At 31.7% G+C, this 11,197-nt stretch overlaps 1 protein-coding gene across 2 annotated transcripts; it reads left to right on the top strand.

The window, feature by feature from the left end:
* Nucleotides 1–2,255: 2,255 nt before the first annotated feature.
* LOC126903059 (uncharacterized) lies at nt 2,256–5,521 on the top strand. 2 transcript variants are annotated; one of them, XM_050681003.1, is made up of 2 exons: nt 2,256–3,257; nt 3,669–5,521. In XM_050681003.1, the coding sequence occupies exon 2, from the start codon at nt 3,871–3,873 to the stop codon at nt 5,236–5,238; it is 1,368 nt and encodes a 455-aa protein (XP_050536960.1). In that variant the 5' UTR covers nt 2,256–3,257; nt 3,669–3,870; the 3' UTR covers nt 5,239–5,521. The 2 variants fall into 2 exon arrangements, with proteins under 2 accessions (XP_050536960.1, XP_050536961.1); XM_050681004.1 differs by having other exon boundaries at nt 2,258–3,257; nt 3,936–5,521.
* The last annotated feature ends 5,676 nt before the right edge of the window (nt 5,522–11,197 follow it).

Raw genomic sequence — 11,197 nt, forward strand, 5'->3', positions numbered from 1 at the left:
ATAGTAATTTATACATATAACGACATATTAACTTAGATTATACTTTTAATTAACTTAAAATTAAATTCCACCTATGGTCCGTTAATCATGTATGATAGGTGTTACACCTCGTCTAGGTGGTGGTGACCCTTGCTACTATAGCTAGTCGTTATGCAAGTGGCAAACCATGTTGTTGTTATGGGCGAATTTATAAAAAAAAGCCGACTTGCAACCTTACTAATACAATTAAAAAAACACCTTATGTCTTTATACAAATTCAAAAGTAATTTTATTTACAATTTTACATTACATCATTTTATTATTATTATGTGGTCATATGACAATACAAATTTATTGAATATTAGAAAAATATTTTAGAATTTAATCTTAGAAGAAAATAAGACTTTTTTGTATTAATGAAGAATAACATAATTTCGCTGTGCGATGTCAAAGACGCCTTAAAGTCAGTAGCTCAGCAGAAGATGTTTCACTTTATTTTTCGAAGTAAGTCATCAACTGCTCCAGCATTGCACTGACTTCACAATGTGTCGGGCTTGTTGATTGATCTGTACCATTATCTTCATTTTTTGAACTGTCAATTTTTGTGTTTTCAGTACATGCATTTACGATGTCATTCACTAAGAACCTAATGACCAACATCGGTGTCATTGTTTATCCATTCAGAAATATCATTTTCTTCCACGTCGGCACAACCGTCCAACTCTTTAAAAACTTGAATGAAATCAATGTCCTCATTAGAAGTTGTTTCATCTTGTTCATAGTTTTCTGGAGGAATATTAGGCCACAATTTTTTCCAACTTTTTTGAAGTGTTTCTGGCTTAATTTCTTCCCACGCTTCTGCGACTATATAAAGAACAGTTTTTATTAATACATTTTTTAAAAGATCCATAAAGTTAACTAACTTGTTGTTTTGGGATGATTTTTTTAGGAGCATTTTGTAGTTCAATCCTGTTTCGTCAGCATTAAATATTGGACAAGGCATTTGGTTTTGATCGCTAAAAAACTTTTCAAATTTGTTTTCTAAGTCTTCACTTGCTACGTTATCACCTGATAAAATTTCACCAATTACACCAAGATCACGAATGCCATGTCGATTTTTCCACCGTGACAACCATCCTACACTAGCAGTAAATGTAGGAACTCTTTTCAATTTTTCATTAAATTTTATCGCGATAACTTGTAAGGTTACACCCGACAACGGAAGGCCTTGTTCACGTTGTTGATAAAACCAAATGTACAGACAAAGCCTTATCTAAAGTTTCTTTGTTTGGTTTTCTTAACGTGGGTCTGTTACCTAAACTGTCCACATTCACCATTTTGGCACAAAAATTTTCAATTTCTACTCGATTTTTCTTCCAATCAGAAACGGTTTGTTTACTTACTCCTAACTCTTGTGCAATTTTTGTTAGTGATTCGTCAGCATCAATACGAAATAAAGCTTGAAGTTTTTATCCTTACTGTCGCTTTCCTACGTTTAACCGAAGTTGTAATTTTACACTGTTTTTAAAATAAGCGGAGGAAAAAATAAACGTAACGGTCGACACGAGCACACAATCACCACTGAACGAAACAATATTACAATATGTAATTGAAACTATCATATCTTAATCATGGGTATTGCCGAATATTTCGTAGAGGTACCTACATATATGTACCTACAATTATGTTATACAATCAACATTGATATAAATAATATTTATGTGTATGTATAGATACATTATAAAGCAGTATTAAAGTACGAAATATAAATTGTCCGGATAAGCGATGACCGGATTAGCGAGACTCTGCTGTACGTCATCATAAATGTATTGTTTATAAAACCTTTTCATAATAATAATTTAATAAAATATTAAAAAAAAATTTTTTTTTGTAATTATCTATACATCATTTTGCAATTATATCAATTTATAAAATCCTTTTTTTATAATATTTAAATAAAATTTCTGTAATAAATTATTAAAACTTTTATACAATTATTAAACTTGAAAAATTACTAAAATGATTGGTAATAATGTTTTTAAAATATTTATTTCCTATTATCGACAATAAGAATATTCAAACTTATATTCAATAAAAGTTTAAATAAAAAAAACGCTAAAAGTTCACTTTAAAGAATTACCTAATTTAATTATAAAGATCAGGCAAACATCTGTCGATATTTACAAATATTAAAAATATACACTTACTTTAGATATTCTTCAGAAAATATTTCTTTTTATCACAGTATATCATTAAATTTCTGTTAAACCATTTTATAACTATTTTTTAAAATTATTTATATATCATTGTAGAATTAATAGTTAAATATTTTTTACAAAATCAATATAAATCCATTAAATAATTGTTCGAGATTTTATGGACTGTATTAATTAACAAGAAATTATATTGGTTTACTATCCTACTTTATTTTTTCTTTTTTCGATTACCACGTTGTTACTATAACGGTCAACTAACTTATTTAAGGACTCAAATAAAGACGGCAAAGCTCCGCCCCACCCGTGCGTTATGGTACACAAAATAAATACAACAGTGCAGGTAGTAACAGACCTGCAGCTTTGAAATTACATTTCAAACAAAATAAAAATTTAACTTATAAGAGAAAAACACAAAAAAAATATTTGTTATAATATAACGAAACCCAGCACAGTGGGAATGTGGCATAGTTGGGTCAAGTATAATGATATCTGACACTTTTCCTAGTCCAAGTTAAGATAAATAACTAAAATATGGACATAAGAAAAAATTTTTGTAATTTAGTAGTCTTCTAAATATTATTAAGCATTACAAAACGCTTTTGAGAATAGATAAAAGTAAAAAAAAAACGAATATTAAGTTGCAATTTAAATAAGTTTAAATTTTTTGGCTCGTTAAAATTAATCAATTAATTATTAAAATATTTTTGTATTCGATTATTCCAAATTTAAAGCATTCAAGATAAATATAAAAAGTCTTTGAAGTTGTATATAAAAAATGAAGTTTAATTTGAAATATGGGGACTCTATCAAACCAGGCAAGTAATGCCATACGTTGACGGCAATATATGACGCACACACGACATTTATGCATGAGGCGACCTATATCGAATAAAATTACTTGACACAAATATTAACAGATGGGCAAATGTAGTTAACAACGTGAAAAACTGACAGAAATAAAATATAAATGAAAAATAATTGAATAAAGCAAATAAGTTCATACCAACTCGGTCAATGAAAATCGTTTGAAAATTAAGAAAGGAAATGTAAAAACTTAGAGTTGTAAGTATAATACTGATTTTTGTAAGTTTTAAACAACAAAAATGTTTAATTTTAAAACTACAATAGTTTTTCAAATATTTCTATAACTGAAATTGTTTTACAATAATCGCTTTGTAAAAACAAGGAATCTTGTCGATTTAGGAACATTTGGATGTCCTTAACATAATAATTTCTATTAATTGTTCATATTTGTTTCGGTACAATATTGCACTTCACTAAGCTTAGCGGGTTCTTTTGTAATCACCTTATTTAGATTTATTAATATTTCAATTTAGAACTTATGGGTTTTTCTTTCATCAATTTGTTAATGTCTAATAAATTTGGAATATTTTTGTAAAATGTAAATTGTTTGAATAACTTGTAATAATTTTTGAAACCAATCTTGATTTTCTACAAAATTGAATTGTTTAGGGAATGGCTTTAAAAGTCCTTTATTTAAAGAACGATTTAAAGATATATCTAGTTCAATTTTAAATGAAGCAAACATCTGTCGATAATTATAAATTTAAACAATATACACATACTTCACACGAAATTCTGTATATAACCACATTCATTTATTGAATATAATATAAAAAAAATTCAATTTTTTCGAAAAACAAAATAAAATACAATGAACATTATGACATCAATTGCAATTAAGTTACTTTTATTTCTATTAATTTGTCGCATGAACAGATTAGTTAATTCAACGAGCTTGACTGATTTAAAATCAACTAATAGTCATGAGTATTTCAAATGTTCTTGCATGTTTAGTGCCTTGACTTATATGAAAATTACTCAAGGATTATTAAAAGGCAATGAAGAACATTTGTTACGCATAATAGTCCATATATGCAAGTACAACCAAATTGTTAAGAAACAAATAAGTACGTTGTATGATAGAGCTAAAGAAAAAATTGGATCTTTATGGTTAGTATATATATATTCAAGTAGCTTAATCATATTTTTACCTAAATTTAATGACGGCCAGAAAATGACGAAAAATGACGATCGATTCAAATATATTGATAAAGCTCTTGATTATGTCATACAAATGTTGCAACAAGATGTAATAAATTGTGATAAGTCAAACGAATTTAATGTTGACATAACAAATCTCAATTTCAAAAAAATAACGAATATAAAAAGTATAAATTTACTATTGTTAAAAAATAGTAAAACAATAAATAAATTTATTGAAATACACAATAGTCCTGAATTAATATTACCTGAAAGATTCGAACGAATTTCTAAAACCAAATTATTCATGAGAAACGCTGTAACAAATCAACAAGGATTACAATTTTTAGAAAACGAATATAATGTCCAAGTGAATTGGAGTATTAATATGAATAAGGACATTTTGGTAATGTTTAAAAGAGCTAATTCACTTGACTGGTCAGACGGAAATTTTAAATCAATTAAGAATTATTATGTATTGTTCTTTAACTTCTTTAAGGTCATTATGTTAAGGTTGACTTGGAAACATTTTTTGTACCTTCAACACCAAAATATCAATGTCGTAGAATATCTTGCAAAAGAATGGTTACTAATATTAAATAATTTTTCTCAGCTTACATGTGTAGAAAATGATTCTGATATTGTTAAAATTACATCAAATATCAATGAATTCATTAGTTATATTCCAAAAAATAAAAATGGCTCAGTAGATGAAGATGAGTTTCCAAATTATAAACAACAGCATTATTTTAAATTAGAATCCGAATTGAAAATTATTCTGACCGATATTTGTATTCCTTTGAAATGTTATGCAATAGCGCCAATTTTTTTGTTTGGTCAGGAACACCCTGAAAGAGCAAACAAACCAGCTCATAATCCTGAAAAACTTGAAACTGTAGATTATTACAGTTTGTTCAATACAAGAATGTTTTTAAAACAAATTAATACTCTTTCTGAATATACTGACTATAATTTAGTTAGATCATTTATAAATTACATAGACACATGTCCCGAAATAGAAGCAAATATTATTGATTAAGTAGTATGTTATTATATTAAATAAAATCTATTTTTTTTCACAATTTAATTTCGAAATTTTTTAAGAATATAACTATAATTTTGCCGGGTTCTTATGTGACAACCATCTCTGATGTTAAAAACACAATAATTATAATAACGTTTAATTTTTATCTGTTAATATATTCATACTATTTTTTGCGTTATTTATTTATGTCTGTACTGTTTCCTGTATTATTATTAAGGTGATAATAATTTGTATTAATTACATTAAATTTACAATATTATATAAATTTACAATATTATTGATGTTGTTTTATTTGTCACATTAATATTCAATTTATGTTCAATATTGTTATGAATAATCACAACAATATTGGAACAATAAGTTTATTATAATACTTAAAAACGAATCACCTTTTTAGCTTTGATGCGAAGCTGAGAAGGTATTAATTTTACTATGATGTGTTTTAGCTTCGATGCGAAGCTGAGAAGGTATTAATTTTACTCCTGCCTCGAAAGGGAAGGGAAGAAGTGTGTTACGTAAGGGAAAGGGACCCAGGAAACCGCCACCCTCAACAACGGCTACACCTAAGGGGAACCTCTCCACGGATCCAAAAGGAAATGTGGAGAGTGAACCTAAAGCACGGTCGCCACCTGTGGTCGGCGGGGGAACACCACCCACAGGGGTGGCTGTGTGACACAGGGACTGTTTCAGACACCTGTATCACACCCAGTACAGCGTGCTTTCTTAAGCGTCAACATCAGTTTTTCTGAATGGCTGACAATAGAATTCAATTCACGCAAATAAACCTGCATCACAGTAAAGGGGCCAGCAGTGTATTACTAAGGACCCTAACTGAGAGGCAACAATACTCTTACAAATAGCACTTATTCAGGAACCATGGATAAATGGTGATCAGATTAAGGGGCTTAATCTAAGGAATTTTAAACTGTTTCATAAACAAGCAGATAAACCAAGAACTTGCATTTTGGTTAATAATAAAGTTAAAGCCAGCCTGATACTTAATCTATTAAGTGCAGACTTCACTATTATTAGAGTAACACTAAATGATGGTAAAAATATTATACTTCAGGATACTTATCATATGAGGTCACAGACCCAAGTAGGGACCTAACTATGCTCTTTAATTATTGCAAAAATGAAAAATTAGAACTAATCCTAGGTATGGATGCTAATGCACACCACACTATTTGGGGGAGCAGTAACATCAACCAAAGAGGAGAGGTTATAATGGATCTATTGCTGACTATAGACCTAATTATACTAAACAGAGGTAGTGAACCTACTTTTGTTATCAGGAACAGGCAGGAAGTCATTGATCTGACAGTTTGTTCAAAAGGGTTACTTCAAAAGATAAAAGGGTGGAAAGTGTCCTCCGAACCTTCTCTTTCTGATCATAGGCACTTACGATTCACTTTGGAAATTAACAAAGTTGAGACGGAGTACTATAGGAACCCGAAAAGAACAAACTGGGACAAATACAGGGCAGATCTCTCTCGTGACCTGATTAACCTACAGTTTAGATTGGGGTCGAGACAGAGTACTGAAAGGGCTGTAAATATGCTACAGGACTCCATTGTCTCAGCTTACAAAGAAAACTGTCCTTTAATAGAAAGGAAAGGTACAGGGCAGGGTGTAGCTTGGTGGAATGCTAACCTGTCTAAATTAAGAAAGAGTTCACGTAAGCTCTTAAATAAAGCAATGAAATCAGGTTTGGAACAACACTGGGAATCCTATAAGGACGCCCAAAGGAACTACAAATCTGCATTGAAAAAGTCCAAAAGAGAAAGCTGGAAGAAGTTCTGTGGGGATATACAACAACTCCCTATAGCAACTAGACTTCTGCGATCACTAAGGAATGGACCAAACAAAACTGTCGAGGCAATACTACTGCCAGACGGAATGTTCACCAATAATGATAATGAAACATTATCACATTTGATGAATACACATTTTCCTGACTCTACAATTAACAACAGAGAACAGGAACATGACGCACAGGACAAACGAGTGACCTGTGCTGATTGGAGACTAACCAGGAGAGTGATAACCCCAAGTGGAATAAGATGGGCAATAAAAGCCTTTGGCAGTTTTAAAGCTGCAGGCTGTGACGAAATTTTCCCTGCACTTCTGCAAGAAGGGTTAGAGATAATCGTCCCCCATCTCTGCAAAATATTTAGGGCATGCCTTGCCTATGGTTATCAACCAGAAAGCTGGCGTAAGGTTAGGGTAGTGTTTATACCCAAACCTAACCGCACTAACTATTATGAAGCAAAATCCTACAGACCAATAAGTCTTACTTCTTTTCTTCTTAAGACTATGGAGAAACTTATTGATAGGTACATCAAGGAGGGGCCTCTTAAGGAGAACCCTTTACATGAAAACCAACATGCGTATCAAACGGGGAAATCTACTGATACAGCTCTACACTGCTTAACTACTAAGATAGGGAAAGCTGTAGAGAATAAAATGTATGCAGTAGGTATATTCCTGGACATCGAAGGGGCTTTTGACAATACTCCCTTCGATGCTATGTGTGAATCTGCACAACAGCATGGAATAGAACCACTTATTATTAAGTGGATAGAATCCATGCTTAAGGAACGCTCCATTTTGGGACAGCTCAATGAGACCAAAGTAATCAAGAGTGTCAAACAGGGATGCCCACAAGGCGGGGTTCTATCCCCCTTGCTATGGTGTCTAGTATTGGACTCGCTTATTAGAGAGTTAAACAAATATTGTTATACACAAGCCTATGCGGATGACTTGGTTATAGCAGTGGTGGGTAAATTCCCAGACACTATTATTGACTTAGCACAACAGAGACTTAACACTATACAGATATGGTGTAGTAAGTACGGTCTATCTGTTAATCCAAATAAAGCAGAGGTTGTTATGTTCACTAGAAAGAGAATAGGACTAGACAACCTGGACACTCTTACTCTGAATGGACAAGAAATTAGCTTAAAATCAGAAGTAAAATACTTAGGTATTATCTTGGATAGTAAGCTAAAATGGAAATCACATGTTGAGTCAAGAATCAAAAAAGCAATGACCACATTGTGGACTTGCAGCAGAGCCTTGGGAAAGACATGGGGTCTTAAACCAAGAGTTATGTATTGGTTGTACACGTCAGTGATTAAACCTATGATATTGTACGGTGCCCTGGTCTGGTGGACCAGAACAGCACTCATTACAGCTAGGAAAGAACTTAGTCGCATACAGAGAATGGCTGCTATTGCCATCACTGGAGCATTAAGAACTACACCAACGGTCGCATTAGAGGCACTAATTGGATTGCCTCCTCTGCATCTAGAGGTGAAAGCTCACGCCAAAGCTACAGCACTAAGATTCCACAACTTAGGTATGTGGACTTTGGAGAGTGATACAACAGAACATGGTAAAATACTAAAAGAGATAGACCAGGGCTTTTTGGAATACCCCTTGGACTATATAAAACCGATTCTTAGGGATAACATTCCCTATTAAGTGATTATCACTACACGTAGAATATGGAATATTAACCACCTGACTGACAAAGGAGGATTTGTGATATATACAGATGGATCCAAAAAATCAGGATAGGTAGGTGCTGGAATTTGGGGCTTAAAGCCACGAATAAATGTCAGTATGTCATTGGGAACAACACCCTCCGTTTTCCAAGCAGAGGTGATGGCAATACTGGTAGAGGCTCAGAACCTGCTGGTATACAAAAATAGGAAGATAACTATCTAACAACACAGGAAAATCTGGAAATACTTGGTAGTACCTAGACAATCTAAAGTGTTTATCAAGACCCCTGGTTTATTGCTGGATGGTCTTAATAGCATGACTAGACATCAAATAATCACCCTGACTGGTCTACTGACAGGACATGGTCACCTGCTTAAGCATCTACACGCAATGGGGGTATCGGAATCACCATTGTGCAGGAAGTGTGGAGTTGAAGAGGAAGACTCATTTCACATCATGTGCGAATGTGAAGCCTTGTCCACACTAAGATCAAACTACTTGAATAAACCATTTCATGAAAAAGAGGATATTAAAAACCTAAAACCCAGAGAGATACTTAATTTCGCCAGAAAGACAGGACTCTTTGGTCATCTTTAGAGGTGACTTTATGGTTGGTAATGTATTAACACTTTGGTGATAACACTTAGGTGGGTAAACCGAATCAAGACAATTCGGTATGACGTGCGCACAATGGACGAATAGCTCTGAGTGCATGGCATTATGTCCACCTCAATAAGAACTAAAACTAAAACTAAACTTAAATTATTCCAATGATAACACACATGATTCACTAGATTATTAATTAGATAATGATCTAATTAAAAAAATAACCAATTGTATACTTTTGGGTCAGTATTTTGAAAGTTATTGACATATTTATATCAAGGTAAGAAGAAGAGTACGACGGCCGAGAAATCTTTAGTTATAATAATATAAGCATCCATTCATCACCTCTAGGCATTACTTTTAAAGTACAAATTAATATATATTAACAATTTTATGTTAACTTCCAAAAATACTGGTCCAAAAGTTGCCATAGAACAGTATTTTCTTAATTAGACCATTATCAATAAACGAAATTTAGATATATTGACTTCATATCGAATTTGAGTATTGTCAACCGTGTTTTAATTATTTAATTTTATGGATATTATTAATGGTGTAATAAATTGAATCCTCCATTATTTTAATCATGGTGTTACATTTAATTTATTATATTTAATTAATAACCTTTAAATATCGTGTCAAGATTTAAAGAATAAGTATAAATTTTTTGTTGTGATTGAAATAACGAGAAAAATATTAAACTAAAAGAAGCCAATAAAGAAATTATTAATATTTTTTTTTAGATTTTCGATAAATTAAGTCGTTTACAGTAAGTGAATCATTCTGTATATAAATCAAATTTACAATATAACATTATTCAAACGATTTTTCATGATTATATATACAGTAGAGTCTCGCTAATCCGGACTAGATGAGACCGGACTTTAGCCGGATATCGAAAATTCGGATTTAACGGAAGAACGTTTTTTAACTTATAACGTCACAAAATCGAAGGTGGACCATTTATGATTTTTGTTATGTCTGCTTATTTATTTTATCGCGCGAAAGAACCTTTTTCTGACACAGCGGTGTCAACCACTCATTATTTTGCAGCTGACCGCTAGATAAGGCGATAAAAGAGAAATATAATTAAAATTGAATTGTTTAACAGTATTGATCCTTTCCAAAAAGACTGGCCGTTATCGATTTGAAATTGCCGTTAGATCGGTGTTGACTCTTCTCCATTCTTTCTTCTGTCATTGACCGTGCTATAGTGCTCACGTTTATTGTTTTTTGGTCATTTTTTTTTAATAAATAACTAACGGCGAACGGCCAGGTCTTTTCGGCGAAGCATCCACACCATCGGATGGGTCTCTTCAGAGACCGGGTATCGTTTTCTTTTATATATTATATTTATTATTAATTATTTTATTTCATTTTTATTTTATCGTAAATTAACTTAATTTTGTTTATGTGTGGAGAGCACGTGTTTCCCTTTTCTTCTAGCCAACGCTAAGGAGCGAGTGTAATTTTCAATTAACATTAACGGAAGTGTTCCAATACCGTCCGTGATGTTTGTAATATTATTTGTTTAAATATTTTATATTATTTTTATTGCCTATATTTGTTGACAGGTTTTTGATGCATTCGCATTTTTGTCCATGTTTACCTTAATTTTCTTTTTTTTAACAATTAAATTAAATTTCCTTATTAATTTCAACTGTAATATTTATTTTATTGCGCAAGTAATGTGTATTTTATTCCTATTCCTTAATCTAGACACGGGCTACGTAATGTCTTACATATCAACCACATGCAACTTTGATTGTCATAATTGTGTTTAATAAACCACGAGGTATTATAGTAATTTATACATATAACGACATATTAACTTAGA

The sequence above is a fragment of the Daktulosphaira vitifoliae genome, unplaced genomic scaffold, assembly GCF_025091365.1.
Source record: "Daktulosphaira vitifoliae isolate Bord-2020 unplaced genomic scaffold, ASM2509136v1 Scaffold_3, whole genome shotgun sequence".
Lineage (NCBI taxonomy): Eukaryota > Metazoa > Arthropoda > Insecta > Hemiptera > Phylloxeridae > Daktulosphaira > Daktulosphaira vitifoliae.

Excerpts from the sequence above, each read along its gene's own strand:
- LOC126903059 (XM_050681003.1), top strand. The coding sequence starts at position 3,871 with ATGAACATTATGACATCAATTGCAATTAAGTTACTTTTATTTCTATTA.